Here is a 16,243-nt window from a genome sequence, read left to right on the forward strand (position 1 = left end):
ATCTTCTAGAGATTACATAGTTCATACTGAACTCTCACAGTCTGATTCAGATCACTGATAATATAGTAATAAAGCTCTGAGATATCTATAATTAAGCAGAGATCTTCATAATAACTATAAAACAAGATCAAGAGAATCAAATCAATGTTTATCAAGATCTCACTAAATAATATAAGATAGAAGATCTGATATGATTGAATCTTAAGAATATATGAATCACATATTCATCTCATACACTAAATTATCATTATATCAGATATAAAGCAATAGAAGTTTTAGATAGTCATAACTACTGTCTTAATATATTATTAGAAATTCATAATATATTTCATACAAGCTTGCTTCACTGCATTATTATCAATTCATTTTCTTCTTAACTGACTTCTGACTGACAATCATCAGAGATCATAGAAGAAGATAATGAACTTAAGTAAGAGATTGAAGATATTCTTGATAAGAGATTACACAGTCACAGCTGATAATATCTTGTGAAATAAGTTAGCTATAATTAACTGATCTGAACTCTGAGTTCTATATTATCTGAAACAGCAGCTTTTAACTGATGAGAACTGCTTCTGAAAAGAGAGAGTTAATGTAATAAGCTGTGTCTGATCAATTATATAGACTATTCTATTACACTTCACAGATTCTAACTATTTCATTCTCAAACATATACACTTCAATTCTCAGCTGTTCTCAATCACTGATTCTCAGTTACTATAAACGCGTGTATATTCTTTCACTCTGAAGCTTCATTACATACATTATTATATACACATATAAATATTCACTCTGATCACTGATTTCTATACTTTCTCTTTCTTTCCTTCTTTAACATTTTTATCTTTGTTATATAAGATCTATTAATATTATACTGATCTATTCAGTGTAGATCTCTTACAATATAGACTATTTCATTATGCTTCATAGATTCTGCTGAAAGCTCTGATTCTCAGTTGTTAATTCTCAGCTGAAAAACTCATGAAATTTCTATTCTTTCATCTCAAAGCTTTATTATATATATGAAATTTCTATTCTTCTGCTCTGAAGCTTCACTGTGTACATGTATAAATATTTACTTCAATCACTGATTTTCATACTTTCTCTTTTTTTCTTCTCTAATGTTTTTCACTTTTATATTATAAGATCTATATATTATACTGATCTATTCAGTGTAGGCCTTTTACACCTTATTATATAAGCTGATCTTGTAAATATAGCCTGTGTTACTATCTGATCTCACTCAATACATCTTTTCTTATAATTTGAAATTACTTAATTATTTACCATCAATTCTACAATCAATTTAAAATCAATTTAATATTACTTTAAAATCAATTTAATACTGAAATTATTCTTGAACTTAATAATAAAGTAAGTATTTATATAATTTACACTGAATTGATTTTCAATTGATTTTCAATCAATTGTTAATTACTTAAATATATAGATTGAATTTATTTTTATTACTATAAGTAATTAATAATTAATTCAGAATCAATTTAAAATCAATTCAAAATTAATTTAATACTGAAATTATTCTTGAATTTAATAATAAAGTAAGTATTTATATAATTTTCACTGAATTAATTATCAACTGATTTTCAATCAATTGTTAATTACTTAAATATACAGATTGAATTTATTTTTATTACTATAATTAATTAACAATTAATTCAGAGTTAATTCAAAATCAATTCAAAATCAATTTAAATTATTAAAATATTTTTATCTTAATATATTTTAAAATTCTGTAAAACATCTCTTTATATTATATATGAATTTATCTGTTCATTTAATTGATTATGAATCAGCTATACATGCTTTGATTGATTGATAAGCTGAATGAATGAATGAATGAGTGAATTGAAAGGTTGAAAGTTAATTATCAACTGATTATTACTCTATTGTGCGAGGTGTTGACTCTTACGGCCGTTGCGGTTAGCGATCCCACTAGATCACGTGACCCATCACTATATTATGTTTCTGTAGATAGATCTATTAATACAACCTTCAACTATTCTACAGGTTATAGTCTGAATGACATGTTTTTTTTGAGAACATTGTATCAACATTTTTTGACAGGAATAGTTTATCTTTTTTAAAAAGACTCTTACTCTTTATTAGAGATATTTCATTTTCTCTGAATCTGCTAGTTAGTGAATTCATATACTTTATATTTTTGAGAAAGTGTGTTCTTCATTGTGAAGAATATCACTTTTTATCTTTTTTTTTTTTTTTACATATCTAGAAGAAGCAGAGTCATCTTGATATAAGTGATACATCTGTTACTTCAGAGTTCAGCTCAAGGCTCAGAATCACACACTTCACTAGATAACTTATTGATAGAATGATTACTCATTATGAGAAAGCTTCTGACTTGCAAGATGAGACTGAGATCAGTTTTCATCAGAGTATGAAATTTGATGATAAGACAATAAAGAAACTTCAGAATAAAGAAAAGCAGAGTCAACATTCATCTGCAGAATCTGTTCATTTCAACTTATTAAATTCTTCATCATCTCTCACTCTCAGAATGCTGACTTTTAATGATGATTCAAATCAACCTATCTATTGCACCGCAGGCAATCTTATGAATCTTATGCAGATGATGCTATGAAATCAGATGACTGTGACTGAAACTACTCAACATCTCACTACATCTGTATAAAGAGACACTATGAGAGATGAGTTGCAGGAATATCAGAAGAAAGTTAAATATGCACTAGACATCAAATCAGTGATCACATTTGATGACTCTAATTATAAAGCCTGATGTATTGATATGTTGACTGATACAGAAGTTATTGATGAAACTGACATTCTATTAAGAACTCAATGAGAATCTTCTTTTACATGTTATATTGACTCTGAGAAGTAAAGGATCTGTTTCAAGTCTCTATATAGACATATGCTATCAAGTCTTGTTGAAAACATTTGAATCACTATTGAAACCTTGAAAGCTGACAATGCTGCAGCTCTGTGAGACAAGATCAATGTGAAATATATAATATCACTGACTGAAGAATGAGTTAATGTCTTCAAGAAATTGACAAAATTACAAGTCAAGAAGAATAATTATCTTACTTTTCAGAGACATTTCTGCTATCTTGTTACCTGTCACAAGAAGCTCTGTCAGAGCACTGAGAATGTATATCATGATCTTTTTCTCAACAATCTACAAGATTATCAAAGATCATTTGTCAAGACATATTTGAATGAGTTTTTCTTCACTGATCAGAGACTCATTGTCAACATTGATATCAATGATTTGATGAAGCAACTGATTAATTGTACATTCAAGAAGATCATCATCAAGCAGAAAAAGCAGTCTCAGACTGATTCTGTGACTGTGAAAAAGAACAAAGATAAGGACAAAGATGAGAATAAAAGCATATCTGTATGAAAGTGCACTCACTGCAGAAGACATGAATATACTGTTGACAGATGTTTCATCTTACACTCTGATAAAAAGAAAAAGAAGAATGACAAGAAGAATGATAAGAAGAAAGAGAAGAAGAATGACTTGATAAGTTCTCAATCAGCAGTAAATGCAGTAATTACAAAGATTGAGTTCTATTTCTCTTCTACAGTCACTGGAAAATCATTCTCTAGATCTTGATATTTGAACACATGTGCAAGTCTGAATATGATGAGTGAGCTTTATTCTTTTTCAAACATCAAATCTTTTAATGATAATATCTCTGTTGATTCTGCAACTGAGAGAACTGAGTTTATCAAGAAGATTGAGACTGTTATCTTGAAGATTGAGAGTGATGATGTTAACTTGCAGAATATTCACTATATTTCTAATATTACAGTTAACCTGCTCTTATTTACAAAGCTTGAAGATCAGAGATTCTGATTTACATTGTCTTTCACTATTCTCTCATTTTTCATTTGCAGAGTTCTGAACAGTGTTATTTTTCATACAGTTTGAACTGCTCAGAACAACATATATAAGATCAATGAATGAGAGTTCAATGAGAATCTCAATCATCTGAACAAGGCAGTCAAGTATATTACAATGCTATATGAGTATGATTTTGACTGAAAAGTTGATCTTTCTGTGACTACTGTCACTACTGTTAATAATGTTGATTCTGTGAACATGAGAACACAGATATCAAAGATATCAAAGACTCTTTTGAATTGATATTATGATCTCAGTCACATTCACACTAATGCTATAATTACTATGATCAAGGATTCTTATACTGAAGTTATAATTAAAGATTCTAAGACTAAGTTCTTTTGCAAGAAATGTGTTAAGACAGATATAATGTGAGATTATTTGAAAATACTGATGTCTAGATCTATCTGACTCATTGAGAAGATTCATATTAATCTTGCAAATGATGAATGTACATTGAAAGACCTCTCTGATCACTTCTTAGAGTTCTGTCAGAGAACTAAATACTGAATACTTATCATCTGTGATGCAACTTGCTACTGTTGAGTATATTTTTTAAAGTTCAAGAATGAGACTGTTCAATACTTTGAGTTGTGACTCAGATTCATGAGTAATCTCAGGTATACAGTTCCTGCTTTTCTACAGACTGATATTAATGATGTTTTTCAATTCACATGTATACACACAGTTATGAATTCATATGATATCAAATGAAAATTAACAGTATTACATTCATCACACCAGAATGATGTTTCTGAATGAGAGATTCATACTATTATGAGATGGGTTAGAGCTGCTCTTTTGAAAGATAATCTCTCTAAGAAGTTCTGAGCAGATATTCTAGAGACAGTGATTATAATAATTAATAATACTCTCATATCTACAGTTCTTTATAACTTGAAATTTTGATTCTCTACTGCAGAGACTTCTGTGATTCTAAGTTCATATAAGATTTCTTAATGTGCACTTATGAATACTCTGCTGAATGTAAGACATTTTCACTGATTAAGTGCAGAGATTTTTATTCACTTGTATAAATCTCAGCAGTCTGTGAATAAGCTCTTTTCACATGCTGATTTCTATTGTATCATTGAATTCAGTGACACATTGATATATCATCTATGACATTCTGAATCTGATAAGATTATTATTAGTAGTAATGTGAGATTTCTGATCACTGAAAAACTGGTTATTACATCTGTGAAACTTATTAATCATATTATTGAACTGAAACCTGATATTTATCTGATTGATGATGAAGATGCTTCTGATATTGATGATTCAAATTCCACATGATTGCAGCCCGCGAAATCACTGACTACTTACACTTCAAGCTCTGTTACAGGTAACCTTCTGAAGTTCTACAAGAATGCCATATCACAGTCAGAGAGAATAGAAGATTATTGAAAGAAGTTTATATAATGTGAGATTACTGATCTGAAGAGATGCAATACATGAAGTTTAATCTCTAGATCTGATATTCTGAGAAGTGAACTGATTGCTTTAAGCTGTTAAGTGTTTCTTGAGAAAGATAGACCTGTGAACCTGAATACTAATTCTGATAATATTCTTAGAAAATCATATTAAGTGATTTATAATAACTAACTTAAGAAGAGTTCTAGAGAAGAGATCTATGCTTCTGTCATCACTGATACTGCTAATTGTATTCTTTTTGTAATAGCAGCACTATGTAGTTGAACACTCTGTTAAGTGAATATAGTGATGATATATCTTCATGAGTGTCTCACTAAGAAGATTTATATGAGACAATTTATCAGATTTAAGACAGATTCACTGAAAATGCTTGTCTACACAGTTGAGAATAGTTTATATAACCTGAACTCTGTAATGAAGATCTGATATGATTACTTAATAGCTCTGCTGAGTGATCTTGAATTTACAGTCAGTGCTCATGATCTGGTACTCTGATATCATATATTCAGATATCATCTCTATATAACAATCTATGTTGATGATCTCAACATCATATCTGAAGCTTTTGAGAATACTGATTAGCTAGTAAGTATGCTCAGTGAGAAATTAAAAGTTAAGAATTTACATCAGTCAATCAAGTATTTGAGTATGAAGATTAATTATTCAGATAAGAGAATTAATTTGATACATTATCAATATATTAAGTATCTTGTTAAAGATTTCTATCTTAATAATACAGCTGTCACTAGAATATCTATGAAGAATGAATTTCATATTAATGATTTCTCTATATCTGAGAAAGAGACTGATTTCACAATTCAGTGATATTAATATGATGTGAGTTACTTGCAATATCTTGCAGTTAAAACACATTCTGATATCACTTACACTGTCTCACTACTCACTTAACAGAATATTGATTCAACATCTTAATATTGAAAGACTCTATTATATGTTATATGTTATTTGAAAGAGATCATGAATCTGAGTATTTTCTACAGACATGGCCTGTATAAGAGGTCTGTTTCTACTGTTTCTTCTGTTTCTACTGTTTCTTCTGTTTCTATCATTTCTTCTGTTTTTTCTGTTTCTATCAATCCTTCTATTACTTCTGATTTCTCTGATGATTTCTATCTACTCTTCAGCTACTCAGATTCTGATTGAGCTGATCTCTTGAATAATAATAGAAAATTAACATTCAGCTATATTTTTAAGCTTACAGACAGCCTGATTTCATGGTATTCAGTGAAGTAATCTTGTATATCTCTAAGTTTCAATGAGACTGAATATATGACTCTTAGTGAGATAGTTCATGAGGCAACATGAATTCAGAATCTTATGATTGAGCTCAGCTTCATTATCACATCTCTGATATAGATTCTCATCAATAATAAGAGTGTCATAGATCTCATAAAGATGACAGTCATTATAATCTGAAGCAAGCACATTGACATGCATTTTCATTTTTTATGTTGACAGTTGAATCAGGGGATCATTGATTTAGAATATATTCTCACTACTCAGATGACAGTGAATGAACTCACTAAATCTCTAGACACTGTGACATTTATATGATTCATGATTTTGCTAGGTCTTACAGGCATAAAAGTTGGGAATGTTTAATTTTATATTTGTATTTGATTTTGACAGACTATCTTGGTGATTTGGGTGTTTTTGTATGTGATTCTTGTTATCTTGAGGGGGGGTGTTGGCCCTTACAGCTGTTGCGGTTAGCGATCCCACTAGATCACGTGACCCACCACTATATTATGTTCCTGTAGATAGATCTATCAATACAACCTTCAACTATCCTACACGAGGTCAGGGTCATGATTATGTAATGAGGTCAAGGGATCACAGAACGGAAGATATTGAAGAGCTGTTTACACTCAATCGCCAACTAGAGCGTTACGCACCAGGTAACTACGCCACAACATTCCCATTGCCTTGTGACCAAGGCTGAATTTGCGTACTAGCTGTTCAGGCGTAGCGATGAGCTCAAGGATCTCAATGAACCTTACTTCTCTTTCAAGACCGCCTAGCAACACTTCCAAAGGGCCATGAGAAGCGGGTTGAGATTATTAGAAGGATTAGTGAACTATATGAATGCAAATACCGACTTTCAGGTGATCCATCTCACCTGCGGCGGGCCGCTGACTCTTTTAATTCAATAATTCAAAAAATGCCACCCACTCATCCAACGAGGGCCAATTTGGTGGCTCATCATATTTGATGGTTTTGAAAAATTGTGTTCTTGCAAGCAATTCAATGAGCGAGGTCCAGGACACTATCAAGGAGCCCATCCAGCTGCGGGGTCAAGTACCAGTCGGCCATTCTAAACGCCATTCCTGCAGACTTTCCATCGGAAATATGCTTGCCAGGCGGTATATCATCTCGCATGAACAACAAGACCTGAGGGAGGTTATAAAACATGCAATCGAGACATGCCGTGAATTCGAGACCCTGCAGTGACAAAATGGAATAGGAAGAATAGTTGACATTTCACCACTGGAAGAGCTTTCATCTTGGATCTCTAAAGTCAATGATGCTTCCTTTCACCCTTTGACGTTCCATCGACTAGGCAGGCTCAGCAGAAGGTTTATCAATATTTTTGTTCAATATATCACCCTGACGAGCTAATGTCAAGCCACATAAAACTTCAGCTTGAGAAGGAAGAATATCTCAACAATCTCCTTGACAACATGCAATTTGCGGACCAGTTGACCACGAACAAAAACCAGACACAAGAAATTGTAAACCAAAATCTCCCAGAGACCAGTGATGGCGCAATATGCCGGCCGATTTTGTCTCTTATTGAAATCAAGCCTGGAAGACTCCATCCTCATTTGGCTGAATGGACCGAGAGATTCAGAGAACGCTGTTCAATATTCAAAAGCTCCCCACCGGAGAAACCATGCTGGGTGTAGAATACGGCATGAGGCCGGTTGGTGCCATTAGGATTATAACTCCTCAAAATCAAGCAGATACTGTGTGGCAGGAGTGGCAGAAATTCCCATATTCATCTCAGGGGCAATTAGTGGATCCGAGTAAGTTGTGGACATGACTCAATGACTGAAATATCTATCACAGCAGGGCCTGTAATAGCTCATGGGGAAATAGGGGTACAACAACGACATTCCTTTGCTTCTGATCGACGGATCTCGTTTCTGTCTCATCTACACAACCTCCGCAGAGAAATATTTTACCTTAAGCTATGTTTGGGGGAAGACGAAAATGCTCTTGACTATGAAAGCCAACCTACAGGACTGCCTTAAGGAAAACTCACTCATCAACGAGAAGAAGTACATGCTTCCACAGACAATCAAGGATGCAATGTCAATTGTCCGCTCTCTGGGCGAAAAATATCTGTGGATTGATGTTATCTGTATTGTACAGGACGACCTAAATACGAAACATCATGATATCCGTCATATGGATATTGTATACGGCAAATCGTTTGTCACCATCGCTGCGATGCACGGGAATGATGCCACAGCTAGATTACCAGGAAATCCTTCCCGATACCCGGCCTCCACAGGCGACAGAATCAATCGTGGTCTAAGAGGATAAGTCTCTCATGCTGCAACACCAAGTCTCTTTAAGATCTACAGCGGTTAATGAGATGACACTAACAACAACTCCTTCTCCATTCCCTCTCGTCTTGGAAACCACTAGATGGAACACTCGAGGCTGGACGTTACAAGAACACTTGTTATCTCGGAGACGCATCTATTTCAGCTCAAATTACATCTACTTCCAATCACTAGGGAGACCATGTGCGGAACTACGCTAGAAGGGTCTGCTGAAATTTTCGGCAGGCCGTGCGAGGTTCCCTAACCGATCGGAAGTGAAAACCCCTAGCCGATCTCGAGAAAACTGGTCTACTCCCCAGAAACGAAGGTGTACACCGAATATTTCAAGGATACAACAAACTGGTAGAGCAGAACACGTCGCGAGAATTAACAATTCCATCCGACATCTTGAACGCTTTCTCTGGAATTCTCGCTGTTCTTGCTGACCACTTGAGGAGCAGTTTTGTGAGCGGTTTCCCAGCTTCAGTTGTTGACCTGGCCTTGCTGTGGGCTCCTGTTTATCCAGTAACTTGAAGAATCTCGAGCAAAACAGTCCCAGTTGAGGCTGATAAAGGAGCGTCATTCCCTAGTTGGTCCTAGGCAGGTTGTCTGGGAGCCGTAGAATACCCGACTGCTAGCGGCGCCACCCATTTGCCAGGTTTTGCCCTACTATACCCCCATCATGGTATATTGCGAAGAATCCATGGAAGAAACAAATTGGCAGATTCCGTGGTAAATACCCACCGGACCATCATCCCGACATTTCCAGCTCAGAGTTCGAACATGAACAAGTAAACATTGCCAGTCTAGATCTTGGGTCGAATGTGCTACAATTCTAGAGCAGCGTATTTGACACTACTTGCTTCCAGTTGCCCACAGCGAAATGCCGTGCATTATCTTAGTAAACGAGGCCACGTTCACACATGAGGACAGCAGGCCGTGCTTAGACTAGAGGATAAGAAAGGTCGCCACTGTGGGCTGATATTTGACACAACGGATGACTTCGTTCGACAGACATTCGTGAAGCAGCATAAGGGCACCAAGGTCAACAAGCAGGAATCCAGTGAACTGGTTGCCATATTCGACGGATGTAAATGCGCACACGAGATACGACGCGGGCTCTAGAGGGTTGAGGGTGAGATAGATGTGAGCGTGGTCAATGCTTTGGTTGCAGTAGGACCATATCCGAGCTCTGCGGGAGGCCCAGCCAAACCACAGGCACATACGACTTGCCGAATAGTGTTTGGGGCAAGTTCTTCGATTCCTGGAGCTTTCTGCCACTGCCTAAATCTAGGCATCAAGGGTCTCAGTCCTCAACTCCTTCCTTCCGGTATAATAATATTTTCTTCAAAGACAGAGAGAAAGAGAATAGGAAAAAGAGTTGAAAGAGTTGTTTGAACACAACCCCTGACCGGCAGTCTTCCTAAGAGAGTAACTATGGATTCCGTTACAACCGATTGGAAAATAGCTCATGATCCAATACCCTTGAAACATTGTTGCTCTCTTTCTCCCATCAGATTTGCTGTGAATCAAGCAGAAAAATGAACCTATTTTAGTTATGTTACAACGCGATTCAATTAGTTAATTGGGACAAATATAAACAGATAACTAGCGCGCATTGCCTTGCGATGCTCGGAGAGAATTCAGGGGTTATAAACTAACTTCCTATCCTATACCACATACCGGGGCTTTCTCCGCTAGGGATTGGCGGGGGCTACGGGCTTAATGCGAGTCCAAATCCCCCAGCTGTGGATAAAGGAGGACGGACTGCGGTGGACAAGGGCTGTCGTAATGGGCCAATCGGTGGCAGCTAATTCGACATTCTTGCAACTCGAGATGTTTTGCATCCCTCAGCCCCCGCTATTTTCCCGCACCCATGGCGATGATGTCAATGGTGTGAACAACGGGTTTTTCTTGTTTTCTTTAAAAAAAGAAAGAAAGAAAGAAAAAAAATAAAAATAAAAATACAAAGAATCCTCTACATAGCCAAATTGCGCAGATGGCGTGACGTCAATGGATAAACGACCAAGGTATATAAACGCTTGGAGGAAACCTGGGTACCCCCTCCCTTGGTCATGGCGTTCTGTCTCATCGCTTTCTTTGAAGCCACAGACGATTGCTGCCCAAAGGTGCCCCTGAAAACTCTGATGGCAGATTCAGGCTTCGGGCTATTGAACTGAGCGTTCGTTGTCCATTCCCCTACAAATACCCGTACGTTTTGCTCTTGTTCCTACGTTCACATTTTGTGCGCACCTCACAGGATTGCGGATAGGAGCCATATAACCCCAAGTTTGATCTGATTCATTTCGCTGCTGAAAAGCTGTAAGCTAGAAAACCAGATCCATTTGGATTCGCCTATTAATTGTTTACATCGCCACACAACATGACGATTGAGAAACAATCAATTGGCTTCGTCGGCCTCGGCCTCATGGGCTTCGGCATGGCTACGAACCTCGTCAAGCAAGGTTACACCGTCAAGGGATATGACATTTCGGAGCCAACGTTGGCCCGCTTTAAGGCAGCCGGCCGCCATACTGCTTCATCTCCTGGTGATGCGGCGAGCGGGAATTTGTTCTGTGTTTGCATGGTCGCTACCACTGCCCAGGCGCAAGCTGTGATTTTTGACCATGAAAATGGCATCGCGAAGGGTAGGTACTATGTTATATTATTTTTCAGAAGTTTATACGTGCTGTATATGTTTCATCTATTCGGCGTAGCTAATATAATATCGCAGCTCTCCCCAATGGCGCGACTCTCATTCTATGCTCTACCGTCCCAGCCATGTCCGCGCAGTCATTCCGGGACCAACTAGTGTCCATTGGCCGCGAAGACGTACACTTTATCGATGCGCCGGTGTCAGGTGGAGCTAGGAAGGCCGGAGAGGGTACCCTCACCATAATGGCAGGCGGGTCAGACGCAGCGCTGGAAAGGGGCAAATTCCTCCTTGAGGAGATGTCGGATACGCATAAGCTGTATCTTGTGCCTGGCGGGATCGGCGCAGGCAGTAACATGAAGATGATCCACCAAGTGCTTGCCGCCATCCACATCCTCGCGGCAAGCGAAGTCATGGGCCTTGCTGCACACCTAGGATTGAATGCGAAGGAAGCGGCAGAGGCACTTATGTCTTCTGATGCATGGAGCTTCATGCATGAGAACCGCTGCGAGCGCATGCTGATAGAAGATTATTATCCGGGGTCTAGTGCTGTCACTATTATCCTCAAAGACGTGGTATGAGATTTAATTTTCCTCCTACCAGTTATCACAAATTAACAAAAAACCCTTCCCCCTAACTAATTTCACGAATAACCAGGCCATCGTCACCGCCGCCGCGCGCCTTCACAGCTTCCCCACCCCCCTCTGCGGCATCGCGGAGCAAACCTTCCTCACCGCTCTCCCTCTCGGCTTCGGGGGTGACGACGACGCCAGCCTTGTGCGCCTCTACTACCGAGACCCCATCACTAAAGCTGACCCAAAAGCCTCCTTGAACCCGGAAAGAAACGCAGCGGCGCTCAAGCTCATTGTCTATTTGCTTACCAACATCCACCTCGTCGCTGCCGCCGAAGCCATATCGTTCGCCCGGCTTCTCAAGGTCGATCTGCCATTGGTCTACGATGTCGTCAACGCTGCGGCGGGCGCGAGCAAAATTTTCAAACTTCGCGGCGCGGAGATGATGTCTGGCTTAACGGGTGGGGTAGATGGTGATGGGGGTAAGAGGAAGACGATCAATGAAGCCATAGCGGAGCTTGCTGCCGTTGTACAGGGGGCACGGGATGTGAATTGCCCGCTTCATTTGGGGAATGCGGCGCTTAATATCCTCTATGTGGCGAGAAAGCAGGGGCTGGGTGAGGAGGCTGATTCGCATGTTTTGCGGGTTTATGAGCATGTATAGAGTGTGAGTGGGCCCGGATCGCTGGTAGGGTGGAGGGTGCGTTCCTCATGCTTCTCTTCTTCCCAGATCTGCTAACTTCTATTGCCAAACCCTGCGTTCTCTGTTTCTGACCCGTTTCGTTCCACATAGGAACTTTATGCATATATGCACCGATGAGTCCCCGTTAGCATCGCAGATAATAGCCTATCAATGGAAGCTTTATGACTTCCCTAGCCAGCCAATTCTTTTTACCTTTTCTTAATCTCCCATTGGGAATTCCAAATAGACATAGATATACACAAGATCACCTACTTAACTACACAATAGGTATGATACATACTCCGTACATATAGAGCCACTCAGCCACGGCAGATCTGCCTCTATCAACCCCAAAATTTATATTCTATACACCAACTTCCGTCCACTAACCTTATTCCCCTTCATAAGCGCCCATCCATCCATTAGCGATAGCCTCCAACCCACCCACCCCCCCTCATCCCTCAGCACCCGATGCGCCCACACCCTCCCCTCACCAATCAGCTTCTCCGCAATGTCTCCAAAGCGCGGAGCAAGCTCAAAATTCTCCCGCTGAGCAGGAAAGAAATGTGCACCTACACTGAATTCTTCGTCGATGGCCGTGTACACCACCAAGGCGCTGCTCTCTCGATATCATCGCGCGCCAGCTGTGGGAATTGTGTAGTCGTGTCTTTGTCGCTAGGTGTGAGGAGATGGCGGCGTTGCATACGGCGGATTTGCGGGATGCGATGGTGTCGTAGACGAGGTGGAGGGTGTTGTTATTGTATTCGCTGGATTATCTTGCCGGTGATTACATATTCCACAAACGCGCCCTTGGATCGGCTGCATCTCGTTAAAGCACTGGTTTCAATGAAGCCCATGCATGACTCTGCTCTCACCTGGCGAAGTTCTTAGTGACGGTGGGGGCCCGACCTGCTCGACAGATGGTGCTGGGGAAGTGCAGCCGCAGCCGCCTACTGTGGATTCTTCCAGGCTGCCGGGTTGAGGCCGACGTATGTAGGGATATAGATATGTACTGTACTCATATTTTGACACAGGAAGAAGGGATAATTGACTAGACTGAGGACCCTGAAGGGAGGCCGACGGGGTCGTGTAAATATCCAGCACGACGATGGGAAGGGAGAAGAATACTAAAACTCTGCGATTGTAATCTCTGGTTGTTGATTGGAAATCAGATCGTATCCATGCGCTCGTATATGTGCTGTACATACGGAGTATATACAGAGGTTACTCCCAAAGGGTTTGATTAGCACTAAAAAAAATATTCAGTTTCAAAACGACACTTCGGGCCTGTGACATCGTGCAAATCTTAATAGCTATCAATAGCGGCCTCATGCCCTATATCGATGCCTCTAGGGGGCAGGAAAACTCCGCAAAGTTTGGTTGATTATTGCCTTAGCAAGCCAAATCCATTTACGTCATTGACTTCCCCGCAACAGCTACATCAACGCGATAATGTACTCGCGGGCCCTACAGAAGACAGTGGATGGCGGGCCTCGAGTAAGAAAGTTGACTATAAACGTAACAGAAATTGTTACGACAGCCAAATAAATAAACCAAATAAAATAATCCTTTAGTCCCAACAGTAAGCAACTACTCTGTGCTTAGCGGCAATTAGGACGCTCGATCATCGGAGACATGGTTATCAATCAATCATGTTGACAAATTGCGAATTCCATGTGCTGAAAGATAGCCCTCAAACTCCGCCGGCATGCCAGACAGATTCGCGAAGGCAACGTAGCCATCAGGACGCAAAAGATACGCAGCATCCTGAGCGAACCCAACGCTCTTATATTCCGCCGTCCAGTCGAAGGCATGCAGTGCAACTCCCTTCTCCTTGCACCATTGCTTCATCTCCTCCTTGGGCGTGCCGTAAACATGAACCTGCCACGCAATCGGTGATAGTGTCGCGTAGTTATCTGCCCCGTTCGCGGTAGTATATGGCAGTCGGTCTCCGCCGTGCACCTGGCCAGCCACACCACCTACACCAGCCGTTCCGCGGTAGGTTATCTGCGTTTGCGACAGGACGCGGAACGCATAATCCGTAGCACCTGGCAGCCGTATTAAAATGGGAAGGATCAAGGGTACCATATAAGTGCGGACAATATCCGCGAGGAACCCCCTGGACGTTGCGATGGAGAAAGCCTGGTCCGTCCGCTGTGTCAATGTCCGCGCAAATGAAATCCTCTCCGCCTCATAACTGTCCAGCAGCGATGAATCTGCATAGCCCTGCAACACCGCCGCGAGTTTCCAGGCCAAATTAACCGCATCGCCGATTCCGGTGTTCATTCCCTGCCCGCCGGCCGGACTATGGATGTGGCCTGCGTCGCCGACGAGAAATACCCGGCCACTCCGGAAGTGGCTCGCCACCCGATGGTGGACGCGATATGTTGAGAACCAGTTGACTTTCTCCACCTTTATTTTCAAGCTAGCTATGGCGGTGCCCACTACATCTTCGAACGTGAGTGTCTCTGGCGGGGCGTTGTTGGGTCTGTCGCTGACGATACCTATTACTCGCACGCGCGAGCTATCATCGTAGGCAAAGATGAGGAGGAAGTCGGAGGAATGGAGACTGACATGGACCTCTCCGTTGATGGTAGGCCCGCTGGCCTCGACGTCTGCGACGTAGAATAACGGTTGATATGTCTCGCCGGGGAATTGTATGTTCTCGAGCCCACGACGCACGGTGGACGACGCCCCGTCGCAGCCGATGATATACTGTGCCTCGCAGTTCTCTTCCCGTGCCTGAGTATCGTTGCGCAGAAGCGTGTAGGAGACATAGTCGCCATGGTCTGTGAAATCCAACAGCTCCGTATTCCGCTCGACGATGACGCCATCCTCCGCCAATTTCTCCTCCAGCAGCTTCTCATGCCGGTCCTGCGGGTAGACGTGGAGGAACGGGTACGGCGTGATCCGTGTCCCGATCTCGCCAATCGGCAATCGCACTCGATGTCTCCCCTGGACCCAGAGGTTTGCAGCTACCATCTGCTTGCCGTCCGCAATCACCTCGTCCGCCAGGCCTAGTTTCTGGTAGAGCTCGAGTGTGCGAGCATGCATGACTATGGCGCGGGAATCAGAGGCCCTGAACTCTCCCTTGTCGATTACCCGCAGCGCCACGTTCTGTCTCCGCAGCCATGACGCCAGAACGAGGCCTGAAGGTCCACCGCCGACGATGAGCACTGGGATGCGAGTCATATTGTTTGTAGGGTAGGTGGGTGGGAACTTCCGAAGCGGAGTAATGGTTGCTATGATTTCATTCAATTGTTGTATATAAGTGGGACGGACATTAGGTTCGCGAGATTAGTTTCTGATAGAGAAGAAAATGAACCAGGCGACTTGTGCCTTCTGCTTGGACCATAGTGTATGTATATACATGTACATGTACATGTACAGTAGTACATCAACATTCTGTGCTGCAGT

At 40.7% G+C, this 16,243-nt stretch overlaps 3 protein-coding genes across 6 annotated transcripts; 2 read left to right on the plus strand and 1 right to left on the minus strand.

Annotated features, from left to right (window-relative positions):
- Positions 1 to 8,201: 8,201 nt before the first annotated feature.
- BDCG_02345 (uncharacterized protein) lies at positions 8,202 to 8,917 on the plus strand (the record flags this gene model as incomplete). Its single annotated transcript, XM_045417888.1, has 2 exons — positions 8,202 to 8,394; positions 8,541 to 8,917. 2 exons carry the CDS (start codon positions 8,202 to 8,204, stop codon positions 8,915 to 8,917), a joined length of 570 nt encoding a protein of 189 aa, XP_045274598.1.
- A 1,944-nt stretch (positions 8,918 to 10,861) lies between these two features.
- Positions 10,862 to 14,098, plus strand: BDCG_02346 (3-hydroxyisobutyrate dehydrogenase). Of its 4 annotated transcripts, XM_045417890.1 has the most exons (5): positions 10,862 to 11,567; positions 11,654 to 12,147; positions 12,230 to 12,811; positions 12,938 to 13,114; positions 13,235 to 14,098. In XM_045417890.1, exons 1-3 carry the CDS (start codon positions 11,303 to 11,305, stop codon positions 12,806 to 12,808), a joined length of 1,338 nt encoding a protein of 445 aa, XP_045279997.1. In that variant the 5' UTR covers positions 10,862 to 11,302; the 3' UTR covers positions 12,809 to 12,811; positions 12,938 to 13,114; positions 13,235 to 14,098. The 4 variants fall into 4 exon arrangements, with proteins under 4 accessions (XP_045279997.1, XP_045274599.1, XP_045279999.1 ...); XM_045417889.1 differs by having other exon boundaries at positions 12,230 to 13,114; XM_045417892.1 differs by lacking the exon at positions 13,235 to 14,098 and having other exon boundaries at positions 10,895 to 11,130; positions 11,240 to 11,567; positions 12,230 to 13,175.
- On the minus strand, positions 10,888 to 16,242 carry BDCG_02347 (3-(3-hydroxy-phenyl)propionate hydroxylase). The gene has a single exon (XM_045417893.1). It carries the CDS (start codon positions 16,016 to 16,018, stop codon positions 14,477 to 14,479), a length of 1,542 nt encoding a protein of 513 aa, XP_045274600.1. The 5' UTR covers positions 16,019 to 16,242; the 3' UTR covers positions 10,888 to 14,476.
- Between the last annotated feature and the right edge of the window lies 1 nt (position 16,243).

This window comes from Blastomyces dermatitidis (genome assembly GCF_000003525.1).
Source record: "Blastomyces dermatitidis ER-3 genomic scaffold supercont1.2, whole genome shotgun sequence".
Classification (NCBI taxonomy): Eukaryota; Fungi; Ascomycota; class Eurotiomycetes; order Onygenales; family Ajellomycetaceae; genus Blastomyces; species Blastomyces dermatitidis.